Source organism: Hypomesus nipponensis, chromosome 17, assembly GCF_054491055.1.
Source record: "Hypomesus nipponensis isolate SF chromosome 17, ASM5449105v1, whole genome shotgun sequence".
Taxonomy (NCBI): Eukaryota; Metazoa; Chordata; class Actinopteri; order Osmeriformes; family Osmeridae; genus Hypomesus; species Hypomesus nipponensis.
Genome location: NC_140377.1, coordinates 3,540,186 through 3,560,858, shown reverse-complemented (window position 1 = coordinate 3,560,858; position 20,673 = coordinate 3,540,186). Strand labels below are relative to the sequence as shown.

Below are 20,673 nucleotides of genomic sequence, written 5' to 3'. Positions count from 1 at the left end.
TATTGTGGGATCAGCCATGTAAGTAAACAAAGGGAAATATTAGGAAAAGGTGGCCCTAACGAGTAACAGTGACCCTAAGGCAGGGGCGTTGTTAGACCCCTCTTACTGGGGCACGTGCCCCAGTATAAATATGCTGTGCCCCAGTAAAAGTTTGAGTTTTAACAATTTACTTTATTAGTCAGTGCATTCATTTAGATTGATAATCCCAGACAAAAAAAAATGAAATATCCCAATCAACGCTTGTAAAATCAACGCAGTTTAACCGAAAACACTAATGACGCAGAATGCCATGTTAGCGCGCTCTTCTGAGCTTGCCAAATAGCCACTGCAGCACGCACACCGACGTCCAGCTGTCAGACTCAGCACGGGTCAGAATTGAGGTAGGCTGAGAAAACATTTAGAAAAACGAAAGAAAGTTTCTAAATAATAGGCCTCCCGATCATCTTATTTTGACTAAAACATAAAAACAATATAACATAAAGCTCAAAAAAATAGTGTTTGCGCTCCAATGAATGAAATAAAAAGTGTGCGCTTGCATTAACTATTGTCCCTGCCAAAGCTGATATCAAACTTACGTCCCTGAACTGTTGTATAGTGGGTTAACCCTTGTGTTGCCTTCGGGTCACATGACCAAAAGGTTCATAACGAACCATTGTTGTGTTTACCCAATTTTACCCAATACAAAAGCAAATAAAAATAATTTTCTTTTAACCTTCGCAATGTGGGGGGTCTGAGACAGCCCAACGGTTAAAAGAAAATGCTTCACTTTGTTTTTGTATGCGGTAAAGTTGTCGCAAACGACGGTGGGTCACAATGACTGATGGGTCAGAATGACCCGAGGAGAACACAAGGGTTAAGCAAGGGGGTTTTCTATAGCCGAGTAGTGCATTGTGCCCAGCAAGCTTGGAAGAAAGAAAAAGGGATATTAATAGGGCCTGTGCCCCAGTAGTTTTAAGTCTAACAACACCCCTGCCATAAGGAAATTACAAATCAGTTGAAGATAAAACCATCCCAACCGTGCCACCAATATATAGTTCAACCATTGACTGCTCCTTAGTTCAACAATGATCAAATTGAAGTATGACACTTATCAAAAACCTGAAACTCAAAAACTTCCTTGATAATTAGTCATCTATTATGACCAGTTTCTGTGTGGAGTGGGGCTGTTGTAACGGAACAGACTTTTTCAATTGTTTTCGTTTATTCAAGGTCATCCAAAAGCCATTTATTTGTTGTTATCAGATCTGCACATGACTTGTTTGTTGTAAGGGGAGTTAAATTGTTATTGTTTATGCACTGTTTGTTTTAAACAAGACAGGCTATTGTTTAGTTTTGTGTCTGACATACAAATGACCGAGTTGGCTTTTGGGAACACTGAAAACATAAAGCAATAGTCTCAAATGTGGATTCAATCTCAGTAGCTGCAAAGATCTGGATTGCCGCTCCCCAGAAAGAATTCAAGTCATCATCAGTCTTTGTTATCTTTAATATCCAAAGGAATTTCAGACAGTTGCTTAGATATCAGTATGTTCTGTAGTGTTCATAGCCTCCAAGCTATAAACCGACCGTTGATCATGAGTCAGTCTATTTGTCAAATTTGTTTGCTATGGTGAACATAACATAACATCCTTGTATCCAATGTAAGTCAAGCTACCTTGCACACCTGAAACATTTACTAGAGCTTGCATGGCAGCATGTATCTACAAGCTTGATACACATCCTCCTGACATTGTGGTTGCTTGACTACAGAAATCAGGTTCAGGTTGGAACACTTGACTGAAGTACGTATATTTATTTTACTTTGTCTTCTCTCCCAAATTCACCCAATTTATTCTAAAATGGGCCAGCACAGTTGCTCCTCTACAAAGATTCAGGGGAACATAACAATGTTCAGGGAGGTTTGTGCAATCAGTCTGATCCATCATCTTTATAGTCCATAGCACAGATTCTTATGATAGAAAACAGAGGTCCATTACTAAACTTCTAAATGGAGAGTAGCTAACGTAAGATCACTGTCCCTATGAAATTGCTGTATATTGGTCCATGTGTAGAGTCATTTACTTTATAGTTTAGCTACATTTATATTAAATTTAGTCATTTAGCAGACGCTCTTCTCCAGAGCGACTTACAGTAAGTACAGGGACATTTGCCCCGAGGCAAGTAGGGTGAAGTGCCTTGCCCAAGGACACAATGTCATTGGCACGGCCGGGAATCGAAGCAGCAACCTTCTGATTACTAGCCCGACTCCCTCACCGCCCAGCCATCTGAGTTCAGGCTGATGACAACAAAGAGATTGTGTTGAGAGTTAACAGTTAATCTCATCCCACCATTAACTGCATATAATTTACGTCATCCATCCCACCTCAGCCATCCGGGACCAGGACAACAGGCTCTGAAATCTCTGTTTTACATGTGTGAGATAATGGTCTGTTGCAGCTTGAGGGAAACATTGTAATATCTGGATGAATATATAATTACTGCCTGTCCTGTGTGCCTCACAGTTGCAGCTTGAAAACCCTCATGTCCCAGGTGATACTGGACATCCACGTGGCCCACTTGCAGATACATGTTTGAGTTCACCAGATTTCTAAGGTAAATTCCACCATAAGTAGTGAATATCATTTAACAGCTTTCCAGTTCCACGAGTACAGCCGGCAGTAGGATAGTGTTGAGGGAAGGAGAAAACAGCTGGTCTCAGGTAACTAGGTATTTTGTTGAGTGTTCAGGTACATTGTCAAACATCAAGGAGTAGGGGAAGTTTGGACTTTCACATGACGTTTTTTTCTGTGTCGATCATTTGCTGTGAGATTTAATGGTTCAATGGGCAATGATTTCTCCTGTAATGTAGGCCTACAATATATCATTTAGAGGACAGCAATAGAAATAGCCTATCTTTTTGAGAAACCATGTAATATGCTTACAATTTGCCTGGCTGTGTACGCCTTTGTTTTTAACATATGAAATTGGCCATGCAGAAGCCTTCATGTAATATTATTTAGGGGTCTACATGTTAAAAACAAACCAAATAGGTATTGTCCGTGCCAAATTTACTACTCGTCCTTTTCGATATTGAACAAGCTGCACAGTGGTAACACAAAAAACAAATGAGTTAACCGCACCGTCTCAAAAAAAGCGGTAGTCCGGGAACTCTCCTTGTCTGTGCGTTATTTGGCTGGCCCAGAACACGACAGTGATCACTGACTATGTCCCGCCCCATGTGAGGAGGGACTAAGCATTTAATGCTCTGAGACGTCCAAACGGCCACAGATAGACCCACCTGTGGCAGACGTGGATAGTCATAAGTAGACACTCCAAGACCGTTATAACGCAACAAACCGTTCGTCGGACTTCTGTTTCATACCGTTTTATTGGACTCCGAACAAGTCGTTCCGTTAAAATGTTACAACATTGTCAACAACCGACCATCCTGCTCATCTTATTTGTTGGCATAGGTAAGAAAATATTAAAATGTTCTTTAAAATAATAGCATCTCATGTTTTGAAAATAGCCGACAGCTTTTCAAATCAACAGTTTGTCATATGGTCTTCATCCTAATATTTTTTCTCGCAAAAAAACTTTTCCAATAAGAATTTAGTTAACAGTGATTCACTATTTCAAGATAACTGGTTTAACAACAGTTCCTATTCATCGGGGTTTTTAGGGGGTTCCCCATATTGTACCTCCAAATAGCAGTCAGGACTGCTTGGTGAGTCACTGGTGGACTGACTGTACAGCATGATTCAAGGAGGGCAAATGCAGAGCCAAGGCACAAGTAAATGCATGCATTGTAGCAGTTTAGCTTCCAGCAGTGTGCTGAAGGTTACTGTGGAATCTTCATGCGTATGAACGAATTGAACCAAACTGTAGCCATATCTGTGGGCCTTAGTGGTTTGTGTGGGGCTGTTGCGAGGATCTTTATGTCCCTTGACTCTCTCGTGCCCCGGAGAGAGGGGGGAAAAGTTGAGAAGTCCAAGTGTTCAAGGACTGAGAGGAACTGTTGTCATGTGGACAACCCTTGCTAGGTCCCCTTTGTCCCGGGTCTCTTGTCATGGGTTTTGACAAGTCTTTTACGTCGAGCGAGAGAGGCTGAAGAAGGCTACAACGCGGGGCATGACTGAGTGTGTCTGAGGTTGCGGTTAAGAGGGGCAGATGAAAGAAAGTCCGGAGGGTCGGGTCCTTTTCCAGCAAGCCTGGCACCACACACTCCAGATTCCAAAGCAGGAGAGAGCTCTCCTTGAGAGACAAATGTTCAGCTCGTACCCCCGTGACTTCTTCCCCTCTCTTTTCAAGGCATTCTCAAGGCTTATGTGTCAGCACTTTGCAATTAGTCATTTTTTATCCAACACTCACATTAAATAAAGTACAGAAAAGCAGCCAAGGTCTGTACGGGAGATCATCGGGGTGGTCGGTGGTGAGAACACACACCCACCTAATCAGCCCACTTTTTAAAGTGTGATTAAACTCAGGCTTCAGAGACTGAGGGTGTATGATTAGTTCAGAGGGGGGAGTGTATGAGGGTCTGTGTGTGCAGATGAATCCCAGGCACGGACAAGTTAATCTGATCAGTGGACAGTAGTAAATCTCCGGTACTGTAAAGCACCTGATTGCATCATTGTTCGTCAGCTAGCGGGCGACTGGTCTCCCTGTGTTGTACTCTCTGTGTCATGTCGCTAATTAATGAAGTCTCGTGGAGTCTGCAGGCTGTCTCTGCCCAACGGTGGCTCCTGTTCACCTCCCCCACTCTCTATCTGACATCACTTCCTTTTACATGTCCACTTTTGCCTTCTCCCCCCTTTGCTTATCACCACCCTACCCCCCCCCCCCCGTCTGTCTCTCTCTCTCCCTTTCCCTCTCTCTCCCTCTCTCTCTCTCTCTTTCTCTCTCTCTCTCTCTCTCTCTCTCTCTCTCTCTCTCTCCCTGTTGTATCCTGTTGGATTAGGGCTTCTCTCTGGGGCTGTAAATCTCCCCCAGTAATTGGAAAGCATGTGCTGACGGAGCTTTAATAGGATATGATATGTGCGGGTGCCCAGAGAGCCAACGGTGCTCCAAGGAACCATCTGTTAGCTGAGGCCTCTCTGGCCTGGAGGAGCTCTCTGTGTTCACACCAACACACGCCCCTGCCCAGGTCTTATTGTGACAACCGTTAACGGTTCACCAGGAAAATGAGAACAAGGAGAAACAGGCTGAGAGCGACGAACAGCCAAACACGAGCTGAGCCCCTACGGCCGAGGCAGAGCCACGCCCCTGTGCTCAGTGGGTCCTGGCGGGATGAGGCAGAGCCACGCCCCTGTGCTCAGTGGGTCCTGGCGGGATGAGGCAGAGCCACGCCCCTGTGCTCAGTGGGTCCTGGCGGGAGAGAAACTCTGAGAAGGCTGTGGAGAAACCACCTCGAGCTGGGTTACTTTCTCCCGCTGTCAGTGTTGTGTGTGTGTGTGTGTGTCAGGCATCAGGGCCTGGCAGGCCAGGCACAGGAAGAGCGGGAGATGTGGAGCAGATGCGCTTCATGCAGATGCAGACTGCAGAGTGTCTGTCAGGGCGGAGCCAGTCCCGGCAGGAAGGGGGAGGGGCCTTTCGTGTCAATTATGGGCATCAGTCACTTGCAAATGTTCCTCTCTTTGAGTGTTGCTGTTTTTATAGAACAGACAATACCTTGCTGTTTGTGTCCTTTAGAGAGGAAAAAAACAAACTTAATGCATTTCCACAGTTCCCTTACAAATACATACAGTATGCTCTATCGCTATGAACCATCTTACAGTATCCAACATGTTGGCTGTTGATGTTCCGGTAATGAGACTCCTTGTCAAGGTAGGACCACTCCCTTTCTTCTCCAAAACATTTCCGCTAAACAAGCTTATGTGAGACAAACTTAAAACACATGCACACAATGGAATCTGAACAAACATGAACTGGCCTTCCCCAACCACCCCTTATTTATTATACTGCCAGTCTCAGTGAGTTGAAACAGCAAAGATAGGAAAATATATTTTCAGAGAGAGAAGAAGAATGGGAGGGAGGGAGGGAGCAGGGGAAGAGAGAGATGGTGATGAAAATGAAAGCTCCTACTCATTTCCATGATACGGTCACCCTTGGTGAAATGGTGTCAGCAGCATTGCTTTGATGTAGTGGCAGTGGTGAAAGAGCTAACTCTGTGGTGAGAGAGCTAACTCTGTGGGGAGAGAGCTAACTCTGTGGTGAGAGAGCTAACTCTGTGGTGAGAGAGCTAACTCTGTGGTAAGAGAGCTAACTCTGTGGGGAGAGAGCTAACTCTGTGGTGAGAGAGCTAACTCTGTGGTGAGAGAGCTAACTCTGTGGTGAGAGAGCTAACTCTGTGGTAAGAGAGCTAACTCTGTGGGGAGAGAGCTAACTCTGTGGTGAGAGAGCTAACTCTGTGGTGAGAGAGCTAACTCTGTGGTAAGAGAGCTAACTCTGTGGGGAGAGAGCTAACTCTGTGGGGAGAGAGCTGCTCTGCCTCTCCAGGCTGGAGAAGCAGAGGCAGGCTGGAGGAAGCTGACTTGCGTACCCATTTGTGTGGCAAGAATGAAGGGCGTTCATTTTTCCCCTTTCTAGGAGCGCAACAAGGACCCGACACAGTATGTGAGAAATGCTGACTCTCATCAGCTTGCTATGGGACCTCGACCTTGAATGTTTTCAACCGTAACCCTAATTCAGATTTACAGCAAATCCTTTTTTTCTCTCCTGAATTTAAGCTTGTTACTGAATTCCTTAGTGATCAGTGCTGGTGTGTTATTTGTAAACAGCCCCTAGTATGTGAATACTGACATGGCTGTGCTGTGGGTAGCCATGACGACACTAATGAGGTTCTGTCCTGTGGCCTTAGGCTCTTCCTGGCTCCGAGGGTCAGGACCTCATAACCTTCTGGGTGCATTCCTTAATCAGGTCCCTCTTTCTCACAGTGCTGCTGGATGCGATAAAAACTATTTCAGGAACGCGCTTCCCTAATCCCTACCCCATAAGCTGGAGATGTTTCCGTGGCAACTTCAAGTGACTGAGGGTGTCTGAAGCATTCTGGAACTTTCACGATGCCTCCTGGGCATTTTACCCATCCTCCTTGACGACAGGAAGGTCTTGCTGGGAGAGCTGTGCGCTATGTGGGCAGGAAGGTAGAAGGTGGAGGGCTGGAGTGAAGGGGAAGACAAGAGGCAAGGTGACTTTGTATTGGCCAGCCTGTTGGCCTGTGTGCAGGTGCTTAGCAGGAGGCTTGTTGTGTCACATGAAAAGAAAGACTGTGAAGGGTGCCATTGTGATGACAGGAGAGCGTCATTGCCAGACTGTCTTGCTCCTTTCCCTCTTTTTGATTCATTATTTCTCTTTCTCCCCATCTCTCTCTCCCTCTTTCTCTATTATCTCTCTCTCTTCCTCTCTCTCTTCCTCTTTCTCTATAATCTCTCTCCATCTCGCTCGGTGATATTTTGAAGGAACAGAGCTTTGGCAGCTGGTAACGGATGTCTCTCTTGGCAACAGACTTAGTCCCTTAATCGTGCAAACCTCTCTTCTCCTTTCTTCCTGTCTAGGTAGTAAAGGGGAAGAAGGAGAGGGACAAGGGAGAGGGAGAGGGAGAGGGAGAGAGGGGAAAATATTGGTTCATTTGATTTGGATACAGTGGGTAGGTTCACTTCAGGAGAACATTGACAAGAACCTGTCTCGGTGAGGGCGGGCCTGTTGTTGGCCATGTCTGATCTAGTCATCTCTTAGCTGTATTATATATGTGGAATATGGAAGTTACACTTCCTCCCTTTGTTTTGCTGGTTTTACAGTGTTTGTTATAACCTGGTCCCTCGCACATAGTGAGGTGCACGCAGAAGTATTGTATAATCGAAGAGAACTACTGCCTTTCTCATCAACATGACAAAAACCAAAAAACAGGAAGAGGAACATATGTGCTTTTGTGGGTTGGTTTCAAGGCGTGTGAGGTTCTGCCCACTGGAACATTCTCAGCCACTACAGTTCCATCTTATGAAGAAGCACATTGAACGTTCCTCAAACAATCCTGTTGACCTTTGGATTCATTAAAAAAGTTATTTGCATTGGGTCAACAAAGAAACTGCAATCCCATATTTGTTTTCCATAATTATTGTACAGAGGGACGTGATGTTGGATACGTCTGCACAGACTGGACTCTGTTTCCTCCTCCCCACCTCCTCCCCATCTCCTTTTCCTCCTCCCCACCTCCTCCCCATCTCCTTTTCCTCCTCCCCACCTCCTCCCCATCTCCTTTTCCTCCTCCCCACCTCCTCCCCATCTCCTTTTCCTCCTCCCCACCTCCTCCCCATCTCCTTTTCCTCCTCCCCACCTCCTCCCCATCTCCTTTTCCTCCTCCCCACCTCCTCCCCATCTCCTTTTCCTCCTCCCCACCTCCTCCCCATCTCCTTTTCCTCCTTCCCACCTCCTCCCCATCTCCTTTTCCAGCTCTCCACACTTCCTTCTGAAACCCTCCCATCCCCTTTTGAAGCCCTCTCCATTACTCTCTCTCTGTTGTCATAGGATCCCTGGCAACGGTGGTGTTTAGAGAGCGGTGATGGGGTTTGTTTACTGATGGTGATGGTTATGATGTCCATAGGTACTTTTGCATGAGAAACACTGGGCATTTGTCTTTATTCAGAATAAATTCAAACGTAACAACAGAGTACAGCATCAATCATCCATCTCAGTTTTTTTTTAGTAAGCTTTGTTAGTTTAAATCTCAATCTCTTTTAATCTCCAAAATCCTTTAGTCTGTTGCTTTTAATTCTTAATCCAAATGATCCACTAACAGATTGATATTTCTGTGTTTACAATAAGGTTTAAACACTGATGCTCCTCAACCCTCTTCTTTGTCAAGCGTCTGCCTGTCTTCGCATTCTGAGCCCTCCTTATCCAACCTGAATGTCCTCACTCTAACCCCTATGTTTGACCATTGCAAACAATACAAATTCCATTCACCTTCAACATCATCTTCAACATAAAAGTCTGTTTCAATTTGTTCCACTCTTTATTTTATTTATTTGTTTATTTATTTGTTTATATAGAAGGATCCCCATTAGCTCTACCCTAAGACAGAGCTACTTTTAGTGGGGTCCACATATAAAACTTACATACAGATATCAAACATTTAAAACATACATTACAATACCAATATATAACATTTAAAACATATATTACATTACAAGTTTTAAAAGTTAAAATACATAAAAATAATGATCATACAATTTTACATAACACATATCAAAAATGTACATAGTGGTTGTGCAATTTTACCTTTGTCATGATATAAAACACTGATATATTCAATTCCATAGAAGCGAAAACTGTAAACCATGTAAAGAAAGAACTACACCATTCTGTACAGTACATCACCATCTGGTGTCACAAGTATGCTGTACCCAAGTGTTTCATGATTTGCTTTTTGAACATACATTTACTTGTCACGTTTATACTTTCTGTTGGAAGTAGGTTCCATGACTCAATGGCTCTGTATCCCACAGCGCATTTAAGAAAATTGTTTATGTATTAGCTCTGGGGAGTGAAAATCTACCTCCTATTGCTCGTCTAGTGGCATAGTTATGTGAGGCTACATTTTGATTAAGTTGCCTATACTGATCTGCTGTTTTAGATTGCTGGTTTTTATCATATTTTGTATTTACTTTGGCATATACTCTGTGTGTGGTTAAGCAGTGTGTGTGATTAGGGTGTGCGTGTGTGTGTACATGCTCAACTATCTCTGATACAAATGACCAATGAGCCAGCCTTTGTCAGGTGTGTCCTTTCCTGTGGCGTTTTCATCCAACGCCGTTTTGGTTGCCCTGCAATAAGACCATTAGGTCACATCCGGGGATGTGAACACTCTGTCACATGGTATTCCTGGAAAATAATGTAATCATTGATAGAAAACTATGTTAGTGCATGTTGGCATCCTTGGTGTTTTTTGTCTGTGGACGCTGGCGTGACACTTGAGGGAGACACTGCTTTTTTTTTCCTGGCTCTGGTGAGGCCACTGAATACAGAAGAAGAACATAGGGAGGGTGAACTAAGATACAATGGGGACAGACGTCACTAAAACCCACAAGACTGACAAGTGGTGCAACAAGAGTCTATACTGAACTTGGCCATGGATCATGACTGAGTCATGACGGACCTATTTAGGGACTTGAGGCGTCTTTTTCAGAGCAGATATCAGAAGTGTTGTGTTGCTCATTCTGTTGAGTTTTAGTTAATCCTGTGTCCCTTTCGTGACACATTGTAACTTTTGTGCAAATAGTTTTGCATTGCAAAACAGCAGCTCATCTGAACTCATCCGATCAAATCATTCACTGCTCTCCAGTACTAAGAGTTGGAATATTGGTGGTTAGGTTTATGACATGTTTGAGTGTCACATCAACAAGTTGATTCAATGTGTGGGGACGAACCAAAGGTGAAGGGGCTATCGCAACTCTTAAACATACTTCTGTGTTCTGTCATGTTGTTCTAGGGGTGGATTCCACCAGTCTGGCTCCCTCTACAGATACCCCCAGCAGCTTTCCCACCACAGAACCATCCTCTCTCACCTCTCACACTCCGTGGATGCCAACCCAATCTGACCACACCGGATCTGACGGATCCACCTCCACCAACCCAGCCTCAGCCCCAAACACAGTTGACCCGAACACAACCAGGTCGGACACCAGCACAGAGCCAACCTCCACCACCTCTCTGAACCCCTCATCTGACATCATCCACCGTGGGAACACCTCCACCACCATGACAGACCCCTCTGTGTCCCCAAGCACAAAGCCAAGCCTGGCTGGAACCACAACTCAACCAGTTATATCTAGTACAACAAAGGAAGGCCCGGCGGTGACCACGGTGATGGACGCCATGGAAAGCGGAGCTACCTCCCCAATCAGCACGGGGGACAGGACGACAGAGATGACTTCCTCTAGTCAGACCCTGACTTCCCCTGTCACTCATTCTCCTGTTGCCGTGGAAACAGACAGCGCCCCCGCCTCGACTTCAGTAAAGATTGAGCCTTCGACAGCCTCATCTGCCACGCGCACCACCGAAACCCCCTCAACCATCTCCGTACCCACAGCCCAAACTCCCCAGCCAGACGCGACCACCTCTGTCACTGGAACGGAACCCACTCCAGCTGATGTTACCACACGCACGTCAGGAAGTACCCAGGCGGTCGCGAGCAGCACCGCGCACTCTTCCAGCAGCTCCAGTGGGCCAGGCTCAGCCATCCCAGTCACAACAGCTGTCATGACTACAAGAACACAGACTGCTCACACAGAAACAGCCACATCAGACACAGTGACCACGGACGGAACTGTCGCTTCAGGAACAACGACCAGAGACACCACGGAAAACAGCCAGACCACAGTGACCAGAGAGACTGGAGGAACTCTTGCCACAGGTATCAATAACTCCACAGCCTTCCCACCCACCTCCACCACCACAGGAGTGTCTGAGACCAGCATCTCAACTGGAACATCTAGCAGCACCGACACAGCTGGATCTCCACAGACAGGTCCCACCTTTACCACCACCACAGGAGTGTCTGAGACCAGCATCTCAACTGGAACATCTAGCAGTACCGACACAGCTGGATCTCCACAGACAGGGGCCACTACCACAGGAGTGTCTGAGACCAGCATCTCAACTGGAACATCTAGCAACACCGACACAGCTGGATCTCCACAGACAGGGGCCACTACCACAGGAGTGTCTGAGACCAGCATCTCAACTGGAACATCTAGCAACACCGACACAGCTGGATCTCCACAGACAGGGGCCACTACCACAGGAGTGTCTAAGACCAGCATCTCAACTGGAACATCTAGCAACACCGACACAGCTGGATCTCCACAGACAGGGGCCACTACCACAGGAGTGTCTGAGACCAGCATCTCAACTGGAACATCTAGCAACACCGACACAGCTGGATCTCCACAGACAGGGGCCACTACCACAGCAGTGTCTGAGACCAGCATCTCAACTGGAACATCTAGCAACACCGACACAGCTGGATCTCCACAGACAGGGGCCACTACCACAGGAGTGTCTAAGACCAGCATCTCAACTGGAACATCTAGCAACACCGACACAGCTGGATCTCCACAGACAGGGGCCACTACCACAGGAGTGTCTGAGACCAGCATCTCAACTGGAACATCTAGCAACACCGACACAGCTGGATCTCCACAGACAGGTCCCACCTCCACCACCACCACAGGAGTGTCTGAGACCAGCAACACCACCACTAGCCCCTCAGCCAGCCCCAGTCTGACACCAACCACAGGAGGTAGGCTTAAGGATTTTTGCTTCTATTAAAAAAAGCTCATATGAAGTGAACAGCATATACATACAGTATGCTTTAATTTTAGGTTCCTATATGTTTATTGTATGCACCTTCCTGCCAAAGTAAATCCCTTTCTGATTCAGATTCTGATCTTAGGTGTATTTCTACAATGTTAAGATGAATTATGTTTTTTGACTAGTCACTAGGCAAACTACCGCGAGCACAGCCCTTGTTTCTTCCTCTACACCAACCAATGAAACCACCACCACACAGGCTCGTGGCCAGACAACAGGGTCTGGCATTACCACAACTATGGCTCCACCTGGCACTAGCCAGCCTCCAAGCAGCACCACCATACCTTCACTCACCCCTTCAGGTACCATCTATTGCTAAACTGCACACACATGATTTGTAGAACCACAGCCATCTCCACAAACGAAAAGAGCTTCGATGTGAGATGAATATGTTCATAGACCAGACCGCATTTCCTGACTGATCCATAATTTCTTACTGAACCTTTTATATGCACTATAAGTATGCCCCTTTGGATAAAAGCGTCTGCTAAATGGAGCAAAGTTAAAACTTAATGACTGTTTTCCTTTCCTCAGAGCGTTGTCCCGCCAAGCCGTGTCAATTCCTGAGCGTCTGTCTCAACGGTACCTGCCAGTGTCTGTCTGGGTACTACTACAACGACTCACTGGGTCGCTGCATCAAAGGTAGCCAAGCCTTACCCTAACCCTGACTCTGTCACTAATAAGCATGAAGAAGATGGTGAGGATTGTGATGATGATGACAGTCATCTCTTTGCCATTTTAGCCCAAGTCTTCCCGGGGAACCTTCATCTTTTGTCCTTGACCTTCAAAAAAGACATGAGCGACAGATTCTCTAGTGAATTTCAAACCACAGCTAAGAACATCTCAGAAGCGGTAGGTTTGAGTCACGTTGCACGCGATGGTAACCAGTATAGATCTCCTCTCAGCCCAGCCTCTGACTTCCTCCACTCTGTTCTGTCCATCTCTAGATGGCCAAAGCACTGAAGGATCAGCCTGGCTTCATTCAGACGGATGTTGTGCGGCTAGAGTGAGTGATTTCACAGAGACACAGGGAAAGTGTCATTAGCCGTGCGTCGTCTTGACCACGACAACATTTTGCTGTTTCTTCTCTGGCGGTCAGGGCTCCTGTAACGGTCCCTTTGTCCCCCCCCTCCCCCAGACCAGGCAGCGTGCGAGCGACGGTGTTCAACGTGTTCCAGCCAGGCTTCGTTGCCAGCCAGGATTCCACAGACATGGCCATTCAGAAGGCCATCAATGAGAGCGCAAGTTCCCCCGACAACCCTTTGAAAGATGCTACATTTCGCGGTGTGTGCATTTCTGCTTACCTCCCATAAATCAAACACCGCTGATAGCTTTTAAAGTCTTGTCACTGACATGGCTACTTGTGACTACGAGGATTCTGACCGGGTGAGCCTCTGTCTCTGCTGTTGTCTGTTAGGCACCAGCCTGTGTGACCAGGGCCCTTTGACCAGCTGTGAGGTCCTCACCACAAATTGTATTGATGAAAAGGGCACGGCCAGGTGCACGTGTAAATCTGGCTACGTCTCCAACCACCCCTACGGTAGTCTCAGCTGCAGAGGTGAGTGCCAGCGAAGGTCATTTTGGTGTTTGACGCTACAGTAAATGATCGTAGCATCGACACCACACACCACAAGGTCTTTCATGTTAAGTGAGCTAGAAAGGAAGGAGATACTGAAAGCAGTTCTTGGCTGGTGTTCTGTCAAAGCTTAACAAAATGGCAAACTTGCAGACTAAGGAATGTCTTTGTGTTCAAATGCTTGGATTTGTGTACTTGAGAGATAGAGAGACAGAGACAATGCTTAGGGAGAGACACAGAGGAGGTCAAGTGCTATCGACGTTTCTCCAACCAGCCCCCTAGACCCAACGCCTTATGGTTCTTATGGTTCTTATCTTATGGTATCTATGGGTTATTTTCTTGGAATCCAAAAGAGAACTTGTGATCTTAATCAGAAAAGTTTTAAATAGAACCATCGTACGATAATTAGTTTTGATTCCCATGCTTGGCCGTTTATTGTGGGGGCACTTTAAATTTGGTCAGATTTCATTTTCTGAGCAGTCAAATCTGTCTTTACTCATAGTCATAAGGTTATAGGGATGCCTCTTAAAAGCCAATGTTGGCCGCTCTGTGAAGACTATCATGTTTAGTTTGCTTTAAAACAAACAAACTTGTCCTTCCTCCCAAAGCTTGTCCCAGTGGTGAAAGAGCAGAGAGCGACAAATGTCAGCCGTGAGTATTCCCATCTATTGTTTTCCTCTGCCTCTGTTACAACTTTAGCCATACATGGATAACGACTGGCGCCCCCTTGTGTTTTCAATAACTAAATGCATGACAAGGACCTCTGTAGTGTTCTCCGTTCAAGATTTTTTTGTTTATTTGTATTTATTTGATCTAGATGTTCATTTGGCTACTCTGGATTCAACTGCAATGACCGTAAGTGATGCTGTCTTGACGACATCTTTCTGAGGTTCGTGTAGTGCACAGTGTGTATTTCAGAGAGCTCAGGTGTGTGTTTGTGTGTGTGTGTGTGTGTGTGTGTGTGTAGCGTCTCTGTTGGCGGTGGTGGTCATTTCCTGTGTACTGGGAGGAGTACTGCTCATCATAGTGCTGGCCCTCCTCATATACTACTGCAGGTAAGAATACAATAACCCTCTGCTCCCCTGTTTATCATCCATATTTTCTTCCTCTCACACACACTATCTCCTTGACTGTATTTCCAATCTGTGTGTGTATGTGTGTGTGTCTGTGTGTTTTTTAGGAGGAGATGCTTCACAGAGAAGCCTATGTTCAGCAGTTCCAGCAGTCCCTACAGTGTGGATGACACCCACAGTCCCTGGCCCAGCCAAGGCCTTACCATCCCCCGCGCCACCACCAACTGGGACCCAGCCTCCATGGAGATGACGAAAGGGGGTAGCACCCACGCCCTGATGGAGAAGAAGCCCCAGACCAACGGAGGGGTGAGTCCCAGTGGCGGCTTGGTCTGTCTCGCTACGGACTGCTTACTAAAACGACAAGCTTCTTGTTTTTTGTCCTCTCCTTTCTTCTAAAACGTTGAAGTAGTCTTTACTTTAGTCTTGTAGTGAGTACACGCCTAATCCCTGCGTTGCCTGACTCCTAGTGTGTTGGTTTAGGGGTTTCGCATCATGCTTAAAGGACAAAAGAAGGTAAATATAATGCTGTACCCACTGCTGCCGAATGTGCTCAATCTTTCACTTGATGCTGGGAGGACTACTACTACACTACACTAAGCATGACCGCTTCTGTCAGTATTGCCTGGCAATACTACTTTTTCACAGACCTTATGAGGATATGACTTTTCAAAAGGCTGTTACCTGTTGCGCATTGCGCTGGCAAAAAAGTTTGGCAAAACTACTTATACGCTGGTGATGGCACCTATGCATCCAAGTTGTACTTCCAAGACTGAGGCTGCCAGTACTTTCCTTGAAAGATCGATTTGAAGAGCAGTGAGATTTCATTGGGTGATGTCAACAGTCAGTGATTGACAGCTTTTGCAACAAACAGAAAACGTTTGGGAATTGTTTGTTGAAAGTTTTCTTGCTGCATGCTGGTTTGGAATTGTTTGGTGCTTATGTGTCTTTTGTGCGTGTGTCAATATATCTTTCGACCGGTTATCACTGATCAATTTCCCATTGCAGACGGGGTCCTATGATGTCACCACAGACAGCATGAACACATTCAAAGGCGAGAATCCATCACGCTACTCCTACCTGGTCCAGGGCCATGAGAACCCCTACTTCATACCAGGAGAGGAGAGAAGATCCAGCTGAGTGGCTGGAAGAAGGAAGATAGAGATGAGGGAAAAATGTCATATAGAAGTATAAAGATCAAACTCAGAAACCACTTAATAAACACAACGGTTTTCTTTTGTTTTTTTTTCCGAAAGTGGAAAGATGACACTCCTTTTGTCATTCTCAGGGTACCACCTCAATCAACAAACACCACCTAAAAGAAAGTTATGCTAAGAATGATTGATTTTCTTTTGAAATGCAACAACTTCATTATTTAATCTAAAGGGAAGAAATAAGGCTTAGAGATATTCAGATTATTATTTTTATTGACGTGTCTTTTGGAAGAGCTGCTTGAGTGTTTTCGATCATAACCAGTAGATGTCGCTGTTGCTGCAAATTATTGAACGTCTAGTAATTTATTAAACAATCATTCTGTGTCTGCATTTTCGCAATGTCATAGTATTGAAAAGTGATTCATCTCTGGCTAATTGCACTAAATTGTGTACTGCGTTTACCACATGTTTTTGAGTGTGAACGAATTCTCTTTTCTATGGTTTTTTCGAGTTTTTAACATAGAGATTTTAGATGGTTTAAGGGCTGGATCCTTGGCCAGGGCAGGGAGGGTGTGTCCGGGGGTGTTTGTTTTTGTACAGACGCTGTGGACATGCTGAAGCACCTGTGTTGAAGCTGCTGCATTTGCAAATGTGCCTGTTTCTGTGGTCCTTAATGAATAGGAAACATTATGCAAAGCACCTGACAAAGCTTGTTTGGATGTGCCAATTATGTGTGTATATTTTCGCTACTCCATGTTGTTCACACATCTGTGGTTCTGCGACTCTGCACTATTTTCTAAAAGTGTAAACTTTTGTAAACAAGTATCTATCAGCAGTGAACGAGTGTGATGAAAGGAATAAAGGCTATCACTCTTATGAATATGTGGCTGCTTTATAAAAACGACTTATTGTAATGCACCGAAATGCTTCCAAAACGCTTACTAAATCACAAATTTGAAAAATAACCTGTTTTCCGCTGGGTATATTTTAAAGTGGGTAATTAAAAGCACAAAAGGACAGAAGTGGAGTGGATTTAGGGGTCCATGGATGGGGTTAGAATGGGCTCATCCTGCATGTCCGTCTCAACGGTACATGTCACATGATGTGTCACGTGATGTGTCACGATGCCCTCAGTGCTGATGGATTCTGGATCGTACTTCGGTGGCAGTGGGTGGGGGTGTGACTCTCCTAAGGTCAAGTTCTAAAACCTGAACAGTACAAGTGTCTGTACACGGGCTAGTGTTTTCATCTCCTACGTTACCTTCTGTCCGTTCCTCATGGTTAGCCGCAGTTCACACGGGAAGCTGGAGCACATCTGAAAGCAACATCTGGAGAGGTGAGATTCAGGCTCGAACACCCAGCTGCTGCACGGTCAGCGTTCTTCCGTTCGTATTCATGGCCTGCATCATTAAGTGACTGGATCTCTGGATGATGACTTGGCTCAGCAGCCGCTACAGTGCTGCTCTTCATAATGCATTCTGCAGTAGTCGGCAGGATTTGATTAGATTGGCACATTAATCATCGCGCTGTTTGAACGAGATGTTTCCCACTGCACACAACTGGTCTCAGGGTCGTAATTTCCCAGGCATTTTACTGAGCAGTAATATTTCACATGGGGAAAATGAACTTGTCATCCTGGAGTAGCATGGTGCCCTGGTCTTACCTCTTTAGAGTGGTGACGTGTTGCCTGTGAATATTTGGCAGCCAAAGAGATGTTGTCGCTTTAGGACTTAGTCTACCCTTCATTTGATTTTAAAAGCAGGGATTGAAACTGCTGGTAAAGCTGGCTTTGTGGGATCTTAATCTGGGGCAGTGAGCCACCATGTCACACCACCCAGACTACAGAGGGGAAGGGATGAAGTAGCCTACATATGGTCATGATTCGGCCCGCCCTGCCCCTGTCCCGCCCTGCCACACCCAGCTCAGCCAAGCCAGACTCACTCACTACACAAGCCTGGCCCAGCACGTTGATTCTGGCCCAGTTCTGCTCAAGCCAGCTCGGCCCGTCCCATACAATCTTTGCAGCCTGATTAATGGACCACTTAGCGGCTGCAAGCTACATCTCCCGGTCATTTGACCTGCAGGAGCTGTAGGAATGGGCACGCAATCGAATAACTATCGAGCGGCAGCAACTTGAGCCAGGCCTGATGTCTGGAGCAACTTTGTTCTCTCTTAAATCTCTGGGTCTGTTTGATGAACACAGATAAGCGATCCAGATAAGGTGCCACTATACTGCACACTGGTCTGACTCACAGACAAGGGCAATGCTCAAAAGAGATTTTGAGGTTGCTTGCATTGTCAGGTGGAGTTTCTGTGACACTTTTGAATAGTTTGCTGTGGTCATTAATAACAGGCATTATCATCTGAATGCCACTGAAAATGGAAAACATAAAATTACGTTCACATTTGTATTTATTTTTATAGTTATGAATTCTGTAATATCGGTAACCAGAACAGTTGTTCATTCTTTCTTTTAATTCAAACCTTGATGTATAGAAAAGTGTGATTTGTGAGTACACAATGTGGTTCTAATCTGGGAAATTATTACGGTTTGTCGGAAACTCTTATTTTGAAAAATTTGGATTGCACCTGTTTATGCGGAAAATGAAAAACAAATAGTTAAAAGTTGAAAAGTTGAGTAGAGCATGTTCACAGTTCACTTGGCTGTGCAGAATAAATCAGGATATATATATATATATATATATATATATACTTTTTTTTTTTCATTGCAGTGAGTAATATTTCAACCCGCCTAACTTCCATCAAATACGAAGGAATTAGCGATGGACTTTTCAGACACAGGGGAGGCAGCTGTTGTACGACCCAACATGGCAGGTGGGGAGGGTTGTTTACTAACAATTCACCAACTCTACAACGCTACGGTAAACGTCTACAAAGGGTAATACAAAAAGAACGGGAGCCAGCTGTTCATCAGTTTTATGGCAGTCAAAGGTTAAGATTCCTCCTTTTCCCGATTGCTTCACCCCCTCCCTCCCTTTTTTACCTCTTTTCTCCTGCGCCCCACCTTCCCTCTTCCCCTCCTCGGTGTCTCATGCAGACAGCTGACTATAATTCACTTTCACTAATGTAGCTCTGCAGAACCGCAGCACTAAACACTATTAAACATTTCCCAGCAACCCTGTCTCCCAGCTGCCTAAACTCCCCTGGTCCTCTACAGCCTTGCACCTTCTTGACAGAATTATGACCCACAATTCATTCATTCAGTCATTCATCCATCTAACCATCTTTTTTGTCATCTATTCAGCCATCCGGCATCTGTTTCCTACTTGTAACGACATAAGATTTATTTTGGCTCCCCTTCATCATCTGCTGGGCAGTTCAGTTCAGTTTTCATGCTGTCAGTATGCGCTGACAGAGGGACTGTTTAATGGCTCAAACGCATGTCCCCTTCATCTGCAATGTATGCTGTGCTTCCTGCTGCAGCTGAGCAGAGTTGGGAGAGAGGAGCGAAGGCTTGACAAGCCCTGCCTGCCTGCATGTAGGCCTGATGCAGAGAGGAGTAGGATGGGGAAGGGGGACGGGGGACTCTGATAGGGATGACTTTGTTGTGGTGATGTGAGAGACTCAGTGAGAAAGACCTGGCACTCGGTTGGCATCAGACTAAAACGGCATTAAGCCTCGCATCCCGTCCAGGAAAATGACAGCAAGCCGATGAATTTGATAGCAGTAAACATGAGGGCAGCAGATAAGAGAGTGTTTCAGCACAGGAGGCCAAGCCTGACTGGGCTGATTAAGTACAGAGCTCTCTCCATTAACTCTCTCCAGTGTAAATAACGTGCACGGCTCAAGGTCCACATGACTCCAGATCACGTGACCGACAAAGCGCGCTGCATTAGACCGTGGCCTTCACGGGGAGTGAGCCGGCAGTTCCTCCTCCTGTCTGTGGTGCTGGTGATCCCTAGCCCAGGGACTGGTGATCCCTAGCCCAGGGACTGGTGATCCCTAGCCCAGGGACTGGTGATCTCTAGCCCAGGGACTGGTGATCCCTAGCCCAGGGACTGGTGATCTCTAGCCCAGGGACTGGTGATCCCTAGCCCAGGGACTGGTGATCTCTAGCCCAGGGACTGGTGATCCCTAGCCCAGGGACTGGTGATCCCTAGCCCAGGGACTGCAGTCTGGCCTGTCTGGCCTCATTTATTTATTCATCCTTATTTTGTTTATCTTGTCTGAGCCTGTAAGTCAGAGGGACAGAGTGTGTGCGTGTGTGTGTGTTCTGGCAAGGGGGGGGAGGGGTGGGGGGCTTGGATCAGACCAACTACTAGGAGGGGGGAACTTTTGGGGGAAGTTTTGGCGAGGATGTGTCACCATTCTGCCTCCTGTTTTATTATCGGGAACAGAAGATGTGCAGATGAACTTGACCAGTCGGAATCATGTGGGCTCTCCTCATAACATGTTGGTAATGTAGAGCAATCTCCTGCCTATGTACATATGCAGACCCAGCCTGTGACCTATTTGTAAATTCAGGGACCCCCCCTTAACCCTAACCCTAAACCCCTCCCCCCCC

At 45.9% G+C, this 20,673-nt stretch overlaps 1 protein-coding gene across 2 annotated transcripts; it reads left to right on the top strand.

The window, feature by feature from the left end:
- The first annotated feature begins 3,287 nt into the window (after positions 1-3,287).
- Positions 3,288-17,007, top strand: LOC146253012 (uncharacterized). 2 transcript variants are annotated; one of them, XM_084676619.1, is made up of 14 exons: positions 3,288-3,452; positions 10,466-12,277; positions 12,474-12,650; positions 12,883-12,990; positions 13,091-13,200; positions 13,296-13,354; positions 13,487-13,632; positions 13,766-13,906; positions 14,533-14,575; positions 14,742-14,779; positions 14,892-14,979; positions 15,105-15,303; positions 15,478-15,510; positions 16,003-17,007. In XM_084676619.1, exons 1-14 carry the CDS (start codon positions 3,398-3,400, stop codon positions 16,132-16,134), a joined length of 3,141 nt encoding a protein of 1,046 aa, XP_084532745.1. In that variant the 5' UTR covers positions 3,288-3,397; the 3' UTR covers positions 16,135-17,007. The 2 variants fall into 2 exon arrangements, with proteins under 2 accessions (XP_084532745.1, XP_084532744.1); XM_084676618.1 differs by lacking the exon at positions 15,478-15,510.
- Positions 17,008-20,673: the final 3,666 nt, after the last annotated feature.

Coding starts and splice junctions, on each gene's coding strand:
- LOC146253012 (XM_084676619.1), top strand. CDS start 3,398: ATGTTACAACATTGTCAACAACCGACCATCCTGCTCATCTTATTTGTT. Junction 12,278..12,473: donor TCTGACACCAACCACAGGAG/GTAGGCTTAAGG, acceptor TTTTTTGACTAG/TCACTAGGCAAACTACCGCG. Junction 15,511..16,002: donor TGCTTAAAGGACAAAAGAAG/GTAAATATAATG, acceptor TTCCCATTGCAG/ACGGGGTCCTATGATGTCAC.